Source organism: Aythya ferina (genome assembly GCF_964211825.1).
Source record: "Aythya ferina genome assembly, chromosome: 1".
Lineage (NCBI taxonomy): Eukaryota > Metazoa > Chordata > Aves > Anseriformes > Anatidae > Aythya > Aythya ferina.
The window spans coordinates 32,399,684-32,418,034 of NC_140296.1; the positions used below are offsets into that span (position 1 = coordinate 32,399,684).

General features: G+C 47.2%; 1 protein-coding gene and 1 long non-coding RNA gene across 2 annotated transcripts; one reads left to right on the forward strand and one right to left on the reverse strand.

Annotated features, from left to right (window-relative positions):
• Positions 1-4,831: 4,831 nt before the first annotated feature.
• CNMD (chondromodulin) lies at positions 4,832-16,869 on the reverse strand (the record flags this gene model as incomplete). Its single annotated transcript, XM_084510155.1, has 7 exons — positions 4,832-5,903; positions 7,568-7,794; positions 8,646-8,799; positions 12,064-12,177; positions 13,769-13,909; positions 16,043-16,180; positions 16,798-16,869. The coding sequence occupies 7 exons, from the start codon at positions 16,867-16,869 to the stop codon at positions 5,688-5,690; spliced, it is 1,062 nt and encodes a 353-aa protein (XP_084366281.1). The 3' UTR covers positions 4,832-5,687.
• On the forward strand, positions 14,078-15,951 carry LOC311432093. The gene is made up of 2 exons (XR_014689814.1): positions 14,078-15,061; positions 15,181-15,951. It is a non-coding gene; the product is annotated as an uncharacterized lncRNA (long non-coding RNA).
• Positions 16,870-18,351: the final 1,482 nt, after the last annotated feature.

An 18,351-nucleotide genomic window follows, 5' to 3' on the forward strand; every position in this document is an offset into this window, starting at 1 on the left:
GATGAAAGTCGGTCATGGCTGGAAATTTCTCCAGGGGAACGAATCCTCTGTCTGCTTTCTGTGTTCAAAAAAAGAAGGATCTATTGTAAATTGCCTGAAGTTGAAGACAGCGCGCAGTTGCTTTAAATCCTGTTATTTCAAAAGACTGGAAACTCCTCATATTTTAGAGAGGAGCATGTGCATTCTTTATTGTCTTTATTAGTGCAGCTTTTTCATCACGGGCAAATCTTAAATAACAGCCTTTCAAAATAATAAAAAAAAAAGCTGAGAAATTTAAATAACTCCCCTGCCTGTACCTCTTGGGTACAGATCTGCAAGGGCCCACAGTCACCAGACTTGGAGATACTCAGGAGCTCTGCGTGCTGCTGGGAATTCAGAAGTACCTGACTATTGTAAGATTCTAGAAAAAAACTCTGACTGCTAGCAAATATTGGCAGCCACCTGAAAGCCCATTCAGTCCCTGCTAATTGTTGATGCTGTTCTTAAATTCACTGCTCTTCTTCTTGCATTCCTAATTACATAGGCTTTTCGAGGTTGTTACTCTTGTTTCCTTCTTATTTGATGTGTTCCTTTGCTGCTGTGAGAATTGGATAAGCCTGATAAAATGTAAGGGATATTAGAACGGTTGTTTTAATAGGATGAGGTAAGTCTACAGCTGTTATAAATGTATGTAAAAGTTTATCCACAACTGACTTAGGTTGTAAGAGGGAGAAAGGAGGTGTTCTGTTCTCCCTGAGATCCAGGCATTTTGATTTTGCATTGATTCTGGGAAAGCGCAGTGGCTTTTTTTTTTTTTTTATAGTACTGCTCTTGTGCCCTTGGGATAGCACCAAGATTTTAAAATCTCACAAATCTTCAAAGAGGAATTGGTTTTCTACACATACGATGGCTAAGAACTTCAGAGTGCTGTAACTGGTAGCTGTAGATTATGACTGCAGCCTTGACGTAACCGCAGTTCCTTGATGCACTCAGATGATGTTTATCCTGCAGTGCAAGCTGGACGGGGACTTTTTTCCAACTACTTTTAGCTGAAGACTTGAATCATATGTTCCAGAGCGTGAAGTTGATGACCTTTAGAACTGAATGTTATCCTTTGAGTGTGATGAAGGGCGATGGATTGAATTTGGGAAGGCTTTTGTGTGTGTGCCTTATCCCTGACTCACTGGGTAACATCTGTGTCCTGGAAGAGTTTCTCAAAGGGCACGTGTGTAGCATATTTCAGTGAAGGTTTTTTTGGCTTCAGTGGGGAAATGCTTGCCCTTAGGGAATTCTGAGTAACTGGTTGCCCAATATCTCGAGCATTTGCTGTCTATATGGGGTGCTAACATTCAAGTTGACTTGATTTGGAACAGGCTTGGACCTGATTCTCCTAGATGAGTGCCGTGCTACTTTTTAGCTGTGCTCTGGAAAGCTTCTCTTCCCTCTTTAACATAGAAAGAAGACAAATGTCTGAGCTTTGCTTTGTCATAAAATTGGGTTCTTGTCTCCTGGCCAGCTGTGCTTAATATATGTGGTTCAGAGCACTTAGCAAGTCTTTACTAAGCACTGTTAAGGGAAGAACCTAGATAAAAATCTCTTAAATAGAAAAGAAAATGTAATTTGAGGATGTTTTCTGCCAATCAAGTTGTTTTTACTTACTGTAGAGGACACAGTAGGGGGTTCCTCTGTCTACTTTCACTTGCGGAAAGACCACGGGAATACTTTGGCAGATAAGCACAATACATTATTGTATTAAGTGGGTACTGTTTCACTGCTTTGGCATTCAATTCGCTTAGCTTAAGGCAAAAAGTAAAATAAAATGCACCGCTACTTATGTACTCTTGAGGCATGTGTAATGCAAATATAATGCTTTAGCTTCGGGCTAAAACTTGTAGCAATCAAGTGCGGGACCTCCCTGTCCATCTCAATCCTGCCAGCCAAGTTTGCAGGCCTCAACGTCATCACCGGTGGGTTTTTGAACACAGATAGTGTGTGTGTGTGTGTGTTCCTCCCTTAAAACTGAGGTGAACCCGGAGTGGCAGCTTTTGTGTGTTGTGGGCAGTTGTTTTTTGGAGAAGGACTGGGGAGTGGGGGGGTGTATGTGTTAAAGGAATAGGTAGAAGTTGCTTGTAAAATTGGGGATGAGGAAGGGGCTTCGAGCTGTGTGGACAGCGTATATTTTGTTCTTGACCAAGAATGGGAATGCACAGAAGGGTTCCAGGAGCTGTTGGTGAAGGGAAAGGTGAGAGGGAGCTTGGGGGTTGAGTAGAGATGTTGAAGGTACCGGGGACAAAGGGAATTTCCAGTGGAACCAGACAGGATGAGGCAGCTGATACAGCACTGCAGCCGACTCATTGTCAGTGGTTTGTGTTTTTTTTGTTTGTTTGTTTGTTTTGTTTAGGTGATGTTTTACTTATTCAGACTTCTTTTGAAATATTTCCCAAGCCTTTTGGTCATCTGTAGATAGACTTTTTAGAAGATGTGGAGAGCTCTCCTCAGAACTCAGAGTCCTGTCCCAGATACTATAGGAACAGGACGGCAAGAGGTTACAGAAGAGCCTCCCCACAGGTGGGATTACTCTGGGCTGCTGTTTTGGGGATCAGCCAAAATGCCTGACTGCTGTAGATTTGGGCTGCCTTTCTCATCTTGGGTAAATGTGCCGTGCTGGTAAAGGGATGGGGTGAACCTCGCGGTGGTGGTGCCACCTCACTCCACCTTTTACCATGTATGAGCAGAGATTTGGTCCATCCTGATGTGCAAATCAACAATGCATTCTTTGCCAACTGTACTTTTATGCTTCTCTGCATCTTTTTTGAGCTGTATTGAAGAAGTAAGCAAATGGCAGTGTGGTGGTTAGCTGCCTGCTGGGTTAAGCCCTAACACTCCTGCCTTCCCTTTACTTTGTCTTTTTTTTTAACCCTACGGTTTTGTTGCCTGTTTTCCTTCTCTTTTTCACCAGTCTGACTTTGTCCCACTTGTTTCCTCTAATCTGCTCTGCCATCCTAATCCTCCTAGTGCACATTCACACAGGTAATTACATTTTAAAGACGGTGGGATTGCAGTGCTCCGACATCGACCTGCTTGTGGAGGGAAACATCTTTGGTGACAAACATCCGTCTGTCTTTCCTTCTTTGAACTTTGACTAAAGAAAGGATTTGCACTGGTGGCTGTTAGCACAGGGTCAGACTCGGGGAACACTGTCCCACCCCAAATACAGGCAGGTTAGAAATCCAGTAGGTGATCCTACTTGTGCATGCTGTAACTCGGTCATGCAAGGAACTGTTTTTGTTTTGCTGCATCTTTTCATACAGTTGGGTCGTTGGTCTTCCTGCTGTTGATATCTTGCCTCAAAACTTCTTAAAAACAAGTTGTTGTGCTTAAATAAGACTTTTATTTCAATGTTGCTGTAGCAAGAGACCTTTAATTACTTTCTTTGAATACGCTACATAGGTAAGTGCTTCTTTGAAGTGTGAGCTGTGGAGAGGGTTTTGTTGTGTGTGGAAATGGGTGAGATACACAGTCTGTGCAATACATGCTTGGTATTGTAGTCCTGGCAGTGTTACTAGTGGCAGGCTGTGTTGTGACTGTGTATCTGCTTCTCCTGCCACCACTGGAGCTTTCTTGGTGTTCCTGCACACAGAAGAGTCGAAGATGCATGTGCCATATGTGACAGTGCTTAAAGCACCCATGAGGAAGATGCTTTTCCTCCTTTTTATTTGCTTTGTGTCTGCAAAACTGCCTAGGCGCCTTTTGTTTAGGAAGAATTATTTTTGTTAAGGCTGTGTAGACATGAAAATCACCTACAACACTTTTTTTTTTTTTTTCCTGTCTGCAGAAAAAGACTTTTCAGACTGGGGGGGGACAGGGAGAAACGGGTCATGAGTTGCCTCAAGATGGCCCAACGTGCAAAAGACGGTGACAGCCTAGTTCACGTACATATAAACATTTCCTTCTCTTTCTGAGTGTTTTCACCTTGCTTTCCTCTCCAGACAGTTCTTGAACATGTACTTGAAGGCACTGCTACACTTTCTACATTCAAAAAAGCACAGAAAGCAATTGCTGTTTTTAATGTATCCATTTAATCTGCGTTTAAAAAAAAATAAATCTAAGCGTATTGAATGATGTTCTTCTAAAAAAAAACATAACGATCAAGGTCATTTTCATTTTAAAAAGAAAAAAAAATTAACAGGCCTTGAAATCCCACTCTAAGAAGTTTTTAAATTTAAATATTTCAAAGCAAGTCTTTTCTTGAGATTAAGGTGAAGCTTACATGAAAAAAAGGAGTTACAATAGAACAAAATACTGAATTCTATTCTCATCTTTTCTCATTTAACACTTTGCTTTTTCGATACGCTGTTTAGCATGCTGCATGAGGTTGTCTTTATTTTCTTTAAGCCACGATTATGTCAAATTAATTCCTCTTTTCTGTGTCATGCAGTGTTAATAACATTACCAGGCTTGCAACATTTCGAGAGCTGTTTAGTCAAAAAATGAGCGCTCCAGAAGGCGAATTCAGAGAAAATGGGACCCTCCTGTTTGTGAAGCCCACGTAGATGGCTCCATAAACTCAGTGGTGGAGTTTGAGATAGGATGAATAGGGATGAAAGTGTAATACCTCTATTTCTGTTTTCAAAGACTGGGAATCCTAAGTTGTACTGCCTTCATGATTGTTTCAGCTTAGTACCTTCCTTAGAGATTTACTATATAATAGGATCAGTCCCAATAATTACAGGGTTTGCCTGAGCAATAAGGGTGAAGCTAGAAAGCTTTTTTCTTTCTTGATTACTGGTAAGCACTTTCTCTTGTGGGGAACAGAGGTTGGCTTCAGCAGAGCTGGCATGAATGGCCGCTATCTAAGCAGAATAAAGAGGGGTTGTAATCTTGTGTCAGAAGCGTCTAGTTCGAGGATTTATAAATACAGGGCCTCTTGTAGGCTCTGAAGGGTCTTGAGACTCTTTGGCCTGCAACTGCGTGTAAATACTTCGTGCCGTAGTCGCTGGAGAGCAGATAGTTGTTAGCCACCGCCGCAGTGTCGTGGATACAAGATTCCTGCTGCCGGGGCGGCTTTGATGTCAGGCTGCGCGAGGGGTTTTGGTTCCCTGGCCACGCACGGTTCCCTTCCACGGCCCCTTTCCCTGCCGCTGGTTTCCGACCTAGCACAGTGCGCGCTTTGCCGTGGCCCCTGCAGCAGCTTTGTGGGAAAGGTATGCTGTAATTGGGGTATAACCATCCATAATGACCTGGCAGCTCTCCGTGAATAGCAACAGGGAGCAACTTAACTTGTGATTTATTTAACGAAGCTCCGCGGATGAAAGGTGCTCCCGAGTGTACACGTTTAGCCAGTTGCCTAATTGGACATAAATTTTCGCAGCTAGCTCAGAGGGTTTTGTTACGAAAGGGCTGAATTTGGATTTATGAGCAAGCTCCTAGACTGCTAAACCAGTTTGTGAGCAAAGTTAGATGTCCCAAAACAGGCGATACTTGGTTTTTGAATTCAGTAAATGCTAGCGTACACTTGCCATTGGCAAAGCTAATGAACTATTAATTTAAGATTTTATTTACACTGAGTAACTGACCTCGCTTTTGGTACAGTAACACACGCTTCGATTTCAGAGCCAGGGCTGGCGATGCCCCTTTGGTCGTAGTCTTTTACCAGTTGGTCCTTGTAATCTTTCTGCTTGTTTTGTCAGGGAACCGAAAGCCTTTTCTCACACGACACCCATGATGCGAGCGACCCACCAGCTGCAGGGCATGATGATTCGGCAGGCGGTACGGCAGCCTTGGTAGTTGTAGGGCCATGGGTAGTAGCCCAGGAGGGGCTCGCAAATCCGCTGGCACTGCGTGTAGCTCCGCCTGCACTCGATGCAGCACACGCCTAGGTGATCCAGCATGGGGTCGAAAGCCATCCCTTCCCCTTCCAGTTGCTGAAATTTAAAACGTTAAATGTTATCCCGATTATTAAACGTTATAAAACTCAGAGGTATAAATACTCGTGAAGGGAAAGAGTTGAAGATAGCCATATGGATCTTTAAGGTAGATGACCACATCTGAAGTTTATGTTGCATTTTTAATGTTTTTTGGTTTTTAATGCTTGTTTAATGGTGTTCCAAGGAAATTCTTCAGTAAGCTCTAACCTGGCAGGTGTTTTGTTCTGGTTTTAATTCATAATATTTCTCCTTTGTCTTTCATTCAGCTTTTTTCCCCCCTGTGCCACACTGGGTTGCCGTGTGGACAGCGAGATTTCTGCCTGTGGTGCACCTGACACTAAGCAGTTATGTGGAACACAGCACGTAGGAGATATTTAAAAGCAGGCTCTTGCTTCTGCTTTCTCTCTTCAAAATTATTTTCCTCACTTCTGGGGGAGAGGAGGAAGACAAAACCTGAATATTCTGCTTTTTGAAGCTAATTGCTTATTTTTCAAGAACGTTTTGAGAAAAGCAGAAGCAAAAAGTGCTGGTATCTAACTTAAAACAAAAAAACACTCAGGTTAGAAAACTGGCAGTGCACTTCAAAGGTGAGGCACAGAAGGGCCTCAGAAAGGCACGGAGCTCAGGCCTTTGGTGACTAATTCCTCACCCTGATAGCAATTGAGGGTCTTTTTTTCCCCTCCTTGTGCAGGATTCATCTTCTTGAGTTCAGATACCTGCAGTGTGAACTTCCACAGCTGAGCTCGTCATCCTTACCCCCTTTGAGGTGGGTGAAGAGAGAGTTGTAGGCATGATTTACTCCCCCCTGAAGGACCTGCAGCGTAATGAGTGGTCCTTGTGAACTAAATGAATCTGCCTGTGAAGAAAGGCTGGCTACAGGCGATACCTGCTGAGGAAGGTGAATCCGACCCTACAGGTGTGGGGATCTGGGGGCTCTGCATCTGGCCCAGCTTCCCTCTGGGGCTGCAGCAATTGCTCTGCCACTGCTCCCCAGGGGAAAGGTGGCTCAGGCCCTTTGGGCTTCACGTTGGTAGATGAGAAGCTGAATACCAGTGCCACTGCTACTCTGCTGACCTCATGAGAGAGTCAATTTAGATCCACTTTATTTGGAGTGATTAATTTGAGTTTAATTAAGGGATGTCAACTCTGCTGAACGCTGTCACAGTATAATGATCTCCCACTGTTGCATAAATGTCAAGTCAAAGCTGGAACTTATTTCCAAGGCAGGAGGCATTTATCTTGTGACAGTGTTGTATTAAAGTGACTTACTCCTGCTGCACCAAATGGGGGGTGTAAATTGTCTGGCGCTGGTGCAGCAGACTGGAAGCTGCCTCCTGCGCACTCGCTTCTCCTGCAGAGCTGCAGGGACACGGGGGCAGCTCCTGGGGGCTGCTTCACCTCCAAGAGCAAGAAAATTCCCTGATGGGCATCTTCCACCCGCTACTGCTGTCTCTGAACTGGTTCTCCCCTGTGAGCTGCTTGCCAGGGGGGCCATGCTTAGAAGTAGGTGTGTTTTACTAGGTAAAGGTTGGATGAGATGATCTTGGAGGTCTTTTCCAACCCAAATGATTGTGATCCTGCTCTACTAGTCTGTGCTTTCTGGAGGAGAACCGAACAGGCTAAGACTGTGCAGGTTTAAAAACTGTGGTGTGAGTACTTACATTGTATGGGTTGTCGGGGTTGAGCGTTTGGTCGCTCTCTGGTCCGACATCGGTCTCCTGTCCCACCGGCCTGGTTTCATTCGACTGCTGATCCAGCTCTGGGGTCAGCTGGGTGGTGGGCGGCCTGGTGTTCGCCTCTTCAACAGCAGCTTCCGAGCCTTCTGCGTTAAAGGTTGGTTCTGACTGGCGCTTGTTTCTCTTCATTTCTCTCCTTTCCCGTTGTTTATCTGAAGAAATAACCAGGAAAACAATCATTTTGAATGTCTCCTTGAAAACTGGATGAACATCCCAATTGGGAACTCCTCACTTTCCTTGTACTTCCTAAGCAGCCAGTATCAGCCCAGAGCAGGGTGAGATTGCTTTCCCTTCTTCATTTCCTCCCCTGGAAGCTGAGCAGGAGTGAGGAGATGCTTTTTGACTCATTGTACAGTCACTGATGTTACCTCAGCAGCACTTGCCAGCGCTACCAAGAGCAGTCACATGTGAGTCTCATGTTTGTGAAGCCCTCTTGTGACAGATTCGTGTCCTGCTCCCAGGTTCAGCTGGTGGGAACAGCTTCTGGGCTGCTTTAACACTGCTCTTCTGCTGCCCAGTGGGATGAGCAAGGTCAGGAGAAAAACAAAATATTGCCAGGTTGGATCTGCTGGTGCTCTAAATTTTTTTTTTTTTTTTTTTCTCCTGGAGGGTTTTAATCACTGGACTGAGAAGGTGTAAATCTTTTCAAGCCCTCTCCTCTCCTCCCAGGCCTGGAAGTTACCTGGAGGAGCTGCCATCTCCCTGGTAACTCCTGAACACCTTCGCTAGGCTTGGCTGCCTGTGACAGCAGTATTTCAGCCCTGGGACTGCCTGCAGGACCTCACAAACTTCATCTACCAGTTACCAAGCTAAAAGCATATCGTCCTTGCACTCCTCTGACATCCTCTGGAGAAGCAGGCTGGGAAAGGAGACAGGGAATGGTCCCAAATGAGGACCTTGGTGGTCCCCAACCCAGCTCTTGGCCTGGGATGGTGTTTCCCTGGTTGGGAAAGGCATTTAAGTGAAGGAAAAGATGATATTTTAAAAATGGGAGAATTTTTACCTTTGGGATACGTAGGTCGAAGCCAGAAAATGGGAAGATCCCCACAGAGCTCTAAAATTTTGGGGCTCAGGAAGCCGTTGTGCTTGATAGGTTCATCCGCAGCCACCCAGATAAGGGAGTTTTCGTCAAATCTCACCGGCATGATTTCATCTTCCTGCGGGTAGAAGAGCACAAAGCCTTTGCTTAGTCGAGTGAACAGTCGCGGGCCTACCTGCTGCTATTTCCTGAGTATGAACCGATTGTACTGAAACCAACAGCAGAGCTGCTGTCGGGTTTTGCTGGGGCTGAGATTTCACCTCTCTGAGACTTTTTCCTTATTTAATAGAGGTCTTTCAGTCCAAAGCACCAGATTTTCAGGTGGTAGAAACTGTGAGGCTCTCCCATCTTCACTAGGCCAGCTGAAAATGAAACCTTTATCTTCTGTCACGTCCTGCTCTCACTCGACATGCTCCTGAGATATAACTGTTCACAAGAGAAGAAAAAAAAAACCCACACCTTGTTCACAAGTGTTGGAGTGGATTATAGTCAGAAAATGATTCCAGCTCCCAGTTTTAGGTCGGTGTGATCGGCCCGATTCAAGGTCTTGCTCACTAAAAGCAAAATTCAATTGACCAAAAGCTTGAAGTGCAAGTTAAGGGAGCCTGCCTTTTTGAAGTGTACCCTGCAGGTTTTTTGGTTCCTATCTTCAAAGTGATGGAGGAAAATGCCAGTGATTGATTCTTTAAAGTTGTTAGTTCAAAGTATTATTTTACATAAAATGTGTAAGGATTTTACAGCAACAGTGAAATATTAAAAGAAAACCAACTTGTGAATCGCGGAAACCAGTGTGATTTCAAAGTTAAAATTCCAAATTGCTCCCATAAAAGTCATCAAAACTTGTTATATAACTGACTAGATCAATTTATTCTGTCAAGTTGTTGTTCCTTTAATGTGTTTATTGATTTCTTTGTAGGTCTCGAGTCATTTAAGTTCGCTATCCAGCCTGTCTAGTGAGAACTACTCTTTATTTATTTCCTCCCGGTTTCGTTTTTATTAGCATCAGAAATAACTGAGTCTCGCTTTCCGAAATAAAAATATCCTTCGTTCCTGTTTGCCTGCTCACAACCCAGGGTGATTTCAGAGTTTGGGTACTGATGCAAATTTATTTTAATCGACCACTTTTATAGGGAACGTCGGTTGTACGTATTGTTAGAAAACACCGTGAGTACTCACAAGTACACGTTTACCAGAGGGAGAACTTGTTCTGAGTAGAAAAATAAATACTACTTCGCTGTTCCAGTTGTGTATTTAGCCAGGAAGGTGAAGTAGCAGAGAGAGGTTGATGTTCCCACAATGCCACCTCTTGGTTTGTCCGCTACCGTGAGTTGTATGCAGCGAGATGTGGTGCATCTTCAGAGAAAATGCACAGAAAATGCATCTGTTAAGATGATCTCTTCAGGACTGCGACCTCATTCTTTAATGAAAAGCTGAAACGTGGGGTTTAGTGCTAATTAAGTCAAGAGCCAAGTCTTCCTTTAAGGTAAGGTGGAAAGGATCTGGGTCTCTGACCCCCTGGAATCAGGGCGGGATCTTTTTGCCATCGTAGGGAAAATCCCACCAAAATCAGGGAGAGCTTGGTATGGTCTCTTAATGCTTTCCTGAGTTGTATTTAGAGGGAATTTTTCTTCATTTTTGAGTAGATGTTCAGCAATCACAGCATGTAGGTGCATCGGGAAGGGCAAGAGGAAGATACCAAAGGAGAAAGAGTTTCCATGTCTTCTCCCCAGTTGCATGAAGTGATGCTGGTGTGGGAGCTGGGGCTGTGCAGCAAGTTCACTTGGAGCAGGCTGCAAAAGTCCCTGAGACACGGTGGTGAGGTTATCTCAGCTGTGGCCTCACAGCGATGACAGCAATCCCTAATGCTGCCCTGTGTTCCCCATCCAAGGAGAAGGATAGCCCAGGTGAGCAGGGGTGCCCTGTACCAAGTATTTCAGCCTGGGAGCATGCTGGGCTGATGCAGCTGGCATCAAATTTAATTCAAAGGGCCCCAGTGCTCTTTATAAAGCTGGATTAGCTGGGACTGCCTTTGGTTTAAAGAAATATATATGAAAAAAAAATAATAATGTGCTTGGATATCCATATAGGATATTTTAACTTCAGTCGCTGCTGTGAAGTCAGGATTTATCAATCTATATTAAAATTGCTGTCATGGCAAAGCCCGCTCTGCGCTGCTGGCAGCGCTCTTTATTTTAAAATAGCTTCTGCTCCTCGTATCGTGGGATAAGAGCGTGTGCCAGTGCATACTCAGGACTGGCTGTGCCAGCTCGAAGCTGTGTTTTCTATCCTGGGCCCACGTTCTTGCCCCACAGAGCTGGGGACTGGTGTGTAGTGGGGGGCACAGGGCAGCGGGGCTCGTGCCTGCATGGGACGGGGTGTGCGAGCCACCTGCAGCACGACCCAGAGCCAAATCCTCTCCCTTTGCTTGGGAGACGCGTCCCAAGGGAGGTTCTGACCTACTCCATCCCCACGTAGCCGTGTCTTGTTGCTCTTTGCCAAGTTAAGGTATTGAATCCCGCTCTGTGAGCTCGTGGGCAAGCATTGATTAGCTTGCTGCTTCGGCCTGAACCGTGCCTCCCTTCCAGCGGGTTGTGTCGGCTCCTGTTTAACTAGGAGTGGAGCAAACCTGGAGGAGTGGGCTGTGGATCTCGTGTCTCCTGTGTTCTCCTTCTGGGGTCTGAGCCATGAACCTCTCAGCTGTACCCAAATAACTGGAGTGGGAAACTCAGATTTTGTGCACCTACAGCAAGAGGCTTGATGTGAATGAGATGGGGAGAGGTTTGGGCTGGTGTCTGGGTGAGCACTGCAGCTGTCATAGTATCTGATGTGAATTCCATGAAACGTGGTTGATGTGATGTCCTAAAGCCAAGTCAGACGGAGGCTAAGAAGGTAAATTAATATTTTTTCCCGTTACTACTTCTGAGATGAATTTTTGCAATAATGCTTTCCCCTGTATTGATTATTTCCCAAGACTTGGCTGCTGGAGTTGCCGCTTCTGCTGATGCTGATAATGGGTAAGTGCTGGTAATTAATCTGTTGGGATCTGTCCCTCACCCTCCTGTACTGACCAAAAACATTGCTTCCTCCATGCTTTCCCATTGTGCTTGGCCTGATCTTGGGCAGACCCTCATAGCACTGAGGTCTCCTTGCACCCTTTACAAACAGGACTGGGGCTGGCCCTGCTCCCCTCCTGATGGGTGATAAATGCCCCTCTGACACCACTCTGGCTCTCCTTACCTTTCAGGGACCCCCTAAAGATCAGCCAAAGACCCCTCAACCACCCAAAGACGACCTGTTCAGTGGTGTTCATACCATCTTTAGTTGCATTAATATCCCCCAAAGTCCCTTTCTACACAAAGAGAATAAAAGGGTTAGCCCTTACCAGGTCGGAGGAGAGGCTCGCCTTGGTCATAGCATCCACCTCGGGGACGTGAGCCTTCGGCTGGGCTTTGATGTAACACTTCTCCCCTTCAGCAAAGCGGATGCCAGTTATGCCCTACAAAAACAGGACACCCCAAATAGAGCACTTGAGCTGGGCTAAAATTGCCACCGATTTATTTTTACTTTATTTTTTTTAGCCGGAAAGTTGAATCTTAACTAAAAAAAAAAAAAAAAAAAAAACAACTAAACAGATGAGATGCTTTTCTCATAATTTTAGCTTTGTAGTTTTGGTGAAACAGGGTCTGGGAGTTTTTGCTCCTTTTCTGACAAATGGGGGAGTTTTATGTAAGCGCCTCGGTGCCAGCTCCGGATGACTTGGAGCAGCTCTGCTGAGGAATTAGTTATCACAGTTTGAGCCATGCCTTGGAGTCGTGCTAGCTGGCTGCGTGGGACCCCCAGCACCTTGACACAGATCTGTGGAAATACGTGGGCAGCTGGGATGCTTGGAAGGGCTGTGACAGCCAGGGGAAGCTTGTGGTGGGGGCTGCGGGGCAGGAGTCTGCTTGTGGGGCTTCCTTCGGCTGGGATATAGGGGTGAAACGCAGTTCCCTAATAATGGGTGTTGAGTTTTGAGCAAGAGAAGGGCATCCCAGCAGGTCTCCTGCAAGTCCTGGGTCGTGTCTACCAGCACCATGAGCAACACGTTTGGGTACCAGAGTTTGGGCAGGTATAGCAAAGTTTGGGCTGCTAATGGAAGCCCTTGGCCTTTGGCAGTGCCTGCCTTTGCTCTCTTTCTCCTTCTTGTGTGTTTTTGGCCCCCCAACCCAACTGGCAGCATCTCGCTGAGCCTGTCCCCTGCAGTTACAGGCAGGTCCCACCCCCGGCAGGTGGCTCTGGTGGTGCTGGGGCTGATTTGGGTTGGTGCTGGGCGTTGTTCAACCATCAGCACGTGTGGAGGTGACATGAAGCTGGCATCGATCCAGCGGCCCGGTGCTTTTGTGCAGATGTGAACAGCGAAGGCAAATGGTAAGAGCTCATCACGAGTGCTCTTACTCAGCTGCTAATTAATGTTGCCATGGCGATGTTTGCGAGGGCTTCATCGAGGCTGAACCACAGCTGTTGGGTAGGTCCGGGCCCTGGGTCTCCTGGCGTGGATTTGTTTGTGCTTTTGGAGGAACCAAGGAGCCGAATTTCTCCTTTCTGGGTTCAGCAGGTGGGATGGGGACCGGCTGCTCCAGAAGCCCTGAGCAAGACCTGGCAGCTGCTGGTGCCCTTTGTCTGAGGCTTAGGGCTTCGAACAGGGGAGTTGTGCACCTGATGTTTTGGGTGGGTGGCGGTGCTTTTCCAGCTCAATTCCCTGTGTCACAGCCTGCCAGAGGGTTGTTCTAGCATGATCATGAGCGTGTGTGTTGCAGCCCTATTTCAATGGTTTGGAGACGCACAGCGTTGCATGGAGCCAAACCTGATGCAGCCTAATCCATACTGGGATGGACCCTGGCAGGGGCTATCTCCAAAAGGCATTTGGACTTTGTTTTGGAAGAAACCATTTGCCTTCCTGTGAAGGCAAGCCAGAAGGGCACGGATATTTGTGTGGGCAGCTGGGGGACAGGGACCTCAGAGCAGCCAGGGCAGAGGAGTTGGGACAGGGTGGTGTGGAGTCCAGCGCTGGAGCATGTTATGTGAAAGATTGGAGTAGAGGTACTTACGATCTGAAAATCATGGACTTCAACAGCCTCCTCACTCCCGCTTCCCGTTTTGAATGTCTCCAAGTTGTTGCCAGCATCTATTTCCATCGATCCGTCTTGTACTTTCCCATTAATGCTCATGGTATAGTGAACATTGTACACCTGGGATTGATAACAGAGCAGTAACACTTTAATAATTGTGCGTTGCCTTCTTCCTAAACCTGCCTGGTGCTCAGAGGGAGCCTCCTGCCTGCCCCTGGGTGCCCACTGCCCCTGGCCTGGCCCTGGGCACCCCTGAACAGAGCCTGGCTCAGTCTTCATCTCTTAACTTTCAGCTCTGCAGACATTTTGATAATCCTGTCCTACGCTGCAGGAGCCCAACCCTGATTTATTCCTTAGGATGTCCTGCTGGGGTGCAGCGAGACAGGTTTCCCGTGAATACAAACGCGCTTCCCAGCCTGTAATGGATGTGAGCTTTGTTTAAATTGGGTACAGAGGTATACAGATTTGTCAGCATATTTGCTGTTACCCTGTTATTCAATGAGGAAAGCAACAGCCCGGTTTATATTTTCTGGATGACCATAATCGGTGGGGAGGGGATTTTGTCTCTCTTGTGCAGCCTTGCTAAAAGTGCTACGCAAGCGGTTTACTTTTGGCCTTAAAAATAAAAAAAATTAAAAAAATAAAAAAAAAAAGGCCTCACAGCATTTTAATGAAAAATTTACACTGACAGCTAGAGACAAATTTCTTCTCCTCTCACCTTCTCTCAGGAAAATCTGAGGTGCTAAAGATTTATGGGTCCTCAGTCAGACACATTCAGTCCCATATTCTCTGCTGTCCTGGACTCCTATTGAAGGTGGTGCTAAACCCAGACCTTTGCACGTGGCGTTCCCTCCTAGGGGCTGAGCCAGAGCTGAGTGATTTTGTTACCACTGTCAGTTGCAGAGAATGTGAAGATTTAAAATAAATTTACCTTATTTACCCTAATTAAAATTACCTATTTTTTTTTTTTAGCATTGCTTCCTAAACACTTGCAAGTCCCAGGTAGTTTTCTGAGCTGGAAGGCAGCTTGGAGAAAGGACTCCAAGCTTTCCCAGTGTCTTCACCTGGAGATCAACTCTGAACCTTAATGACAACTGTGCATGTAACAGATTTTGCAAACCAAAATTTGGATTTGGAACAATAACTAAAGGCAAACTTTGTCCCAAAATCCCCATACGCATTACACCCCATTCCTGGCTCTGTACCTGCTCACATCCCTCTCTCCTTTCGAAAACCCAGAGCAGCAGGTAGTGCTTGCAGCTGGTCCAGGAGGTCAGCACTATGTTTTTTTTTTATTATTATTTTTCATTTATTTATTTATTTTGTCTAAAACCTTGCAGTTTCTCCACAATTATCTGAATTATTCCTACATGCATGCGTGTATTTCACAGGGGACTTCTGCTCTGTCTGCTGGGGCTCGCACAAGGCTCTCCTTGATGGGAACTGGAGCGGGGCTGGCAGCAGCGCAGAGCTGCTTCCAAAGCAAATCCAGAGCTGCACTTATGGAGCAAGTTAAATTCCAATGTGCACGACCATCTTTAACGTATCCTAAACCAGAGTCTTAGGTAAATAGAAAGTAAAGTTTATATATAAACACGGTCCAATGCTTGTGATGTCTCTGAAGGTTGATCCTTACACTGCTCAGCAGCTTCTCAGTTTTGTCCTTTGCATACAGGCTCTTTCATGTACCCCAGAAAATGTAAATAGGAGAATGTATCACGACTTTAAAAATCCTTCCACAGCTGCTAACCACAAATGCCTGTGTGTACGCACAGCCCTACCAGCCACCAATGAGAGGACTGATGGGGCCATTTAATGGGTTAAATATAGCATTACCCGTCTGAGGGTCCAGGTAGGATCCCGCCCAAGAATGCAGCTGATGTGAAGAAGGAATGCACGCCTTTCAATGCTTTTTTTGTCCTGAGAGCTGGGGTTTGCCCGGGATGTGAATCCCTGGGGAGGAGTTGGGTTTGAGTTTGCTGGGAAGTTGTGAGCAGAAATCAATGTGGTGCCTGTGCTCTTGGAGATAGGCTTCGCCTTCAGTAACAAATGTGCTTCAGGAGGCTCTATCCAAACAGCCAGTGAAGATAATGACTATGGGGTGTGTGTGTGTGTTTTTTAAGGCATGAAAAAAAAAATAAAGATCTGCTTCCAGCCCTCTTTATCGACCTCACAAGGAAAGTTTTTACCCCGTGCCTCTCCTACTATGCAATGAGTGCATGGGAAGGGGGCTCACGGTGTTTCTGTGCTCACCTGCCGCTCGGTGGCTTTCCAGAAGTAGAAGGCGCCGATGGCCCCGGCCAGGAGCAGGAGGGCCCCGGCGATGAGCACCGCAGCCCCTGCCTTCAGCAGCCGCCCTGGCCCCGGGGGGGGCACTGCCGCCGTGTACGCCTGTGGGGAGCGAGGTGCTGGGAGTGGGGCAGGGACCCCAGCCCAGTGAGGGTCCCCCAGCTTTGGGTGCTGGTTTGGACCCTTGTCCTGTCCTGACCCGACCCGTCCGTTCCGCTGCATCCCGGTCCTGAGCCACCTAACCCATCTGGTCCAATGCATCCCATCCTGACCCATCCCATGCCACCCCACCCCATTGTGTCCCATCCTGATCCGACCCATCCCAACCCACCCCTTCTGCCGCATCCTGGTCCTGACCCACCTAACCTATCTGGTTCTGATCCAGTGCATCCTATCCCGACCCATCCTGTCCCGATGTGACCCATTTGCTCCTGATGCAATGAGTCCTGACCCAACACGTCGCATTCAATCCCAATCTCGTCGCATCCCATCCCTCTCCGACCAGACCCATCCTGACCCATCCATCCCATCCCAACCCTCCCATTCTGCCTCATCCCTGTCCTGACCCACCCAACTCCTCCGATCCTGACCCCGCGCATCCCATCCCTACTCGTCCCGTCTCGACCCGACCCGACCCGACCCGTTCACTCCCGATCCCACTCATCCGACCCCATCGCAACCTATCGCGACCCACCCGTCCTGTCTCGCCCCGCACTCACGGGCGGCAGGCACTGCTCCACATCCTCGGGCCCCGCTCGGGCGATGGGCACCTTCTCCGACCCCTCTGCCATGGCTGAAGCTGCCCCGGGCTCCCCTGCTCCTGGCCCCGTAGGGCAGCACCGCCCCGGCCCGGCCCCACGCACCGCCCCTGGAGCCCCCCCAAGGCCTGGGCCCCCCCTTCCCAACCCCAATCCCACCCCCTCCTCGAGGGGCTGGGCCGGAGCTGGAGGGGATTTGGGGCCCCTGGGCCAGTTTTGGAGAGCGGGGAGTGAAGGGGGGCACCGGGGGCGCGCACACACCGAAAGCTGCGGGCTGACATTACAAGATGTTAAAAAAAAAAAAAAAAAAAAAAAAAAAGGCTTGTAAAATAAAACTTTATGAGCTCGCCACAGGAATTTGCGACACACGGCCCGGCAGGGATGCCGAGCTGCCCAGCCCGGCAAAATTTCATCTTCTCCTTCTACAAGGTCACGGACACTGTGCAACTTGGCCTCTCTGGGGGATGTGTCCCTGGGGTTTCTTCTGACTCCTCATCACTCGCACAGCTCACTGTGCTTGCTTTGTAAACGTAGGGGTGCCCGCTCACTCTACGTTAAACACATCTGCTGTATTTTTTTTTTTTTCCCCAAAGTATACAACTTTCTTTCCATTTCTCTGTCCCGCTCTTCCCTGCATTGCTTATCTGACAAGCCCAGGGCTCCTTTGGTTACTGAGCACATCCAATGTCTTAAACCCATGGGACTTAATGACAATGAGCCTGTCCCATTCCTGCTCGTCCCACCGAGTGCCACATCCCCTGCAGAGGCAGATTCAACCAGTACCTTGAAAAGTGAAAAAAAAAAAAAAAAAGCAAAACTTAACAAATTGGAGGCTTGTGCCCACTGAGCCTTGCACCTTGCTGCCGCAGGGCTGGGGAACAAATCCCAGAGAAGCCCATCCACATTTTCTGTCCTGAAACCCAGCTTCGTCGTTCCCATTGATTTCTGCCATTAACAATCAGATCTTGGCCAAAAATTAACAGGCAGGGCTGCCGCTGAAAATAAACATAATCACGGCTCATTAAATCAAAAGCAGAGCATACTGTGCAACTTCCTAAAGTAGGGCACTTTCTAGCCTGCTCTTGAATGACACACTGTTGTAGGTTGGGGCTAATAATAAGATTATGATCCTCTTCATTAGCAAGTATTTTGTTGCACCAAAATCTTGTGAATGGATATGTCTATCTTGGCGAAATGTGCGAATCCCAGCCTTTGATCTCAAACCCCCGTTTAGCACTGCTGCTTTAAAAAGACAGATTTATTTTAAGGACCCCCGTGCTCATCTCCCATGCGAAAACGTGCCAGGGAGGTTTCTTCTACACTTTGCCACCTCCCGTTAACCCCTCTGTTCGTGCCTTACCCTATACGTGCACATATATCTGTTTTCTTGGGGGTGTGGGGAGCCCATCGCTTGCCACCGTGATTGATGAGGTGGCCGCGGGGAAAAGAGGGCTTTGGGCAGATGCAAATCCCTGCAAACAGCCTCGCATTCAGTGGCTCCGGGCGCTCGCTGCG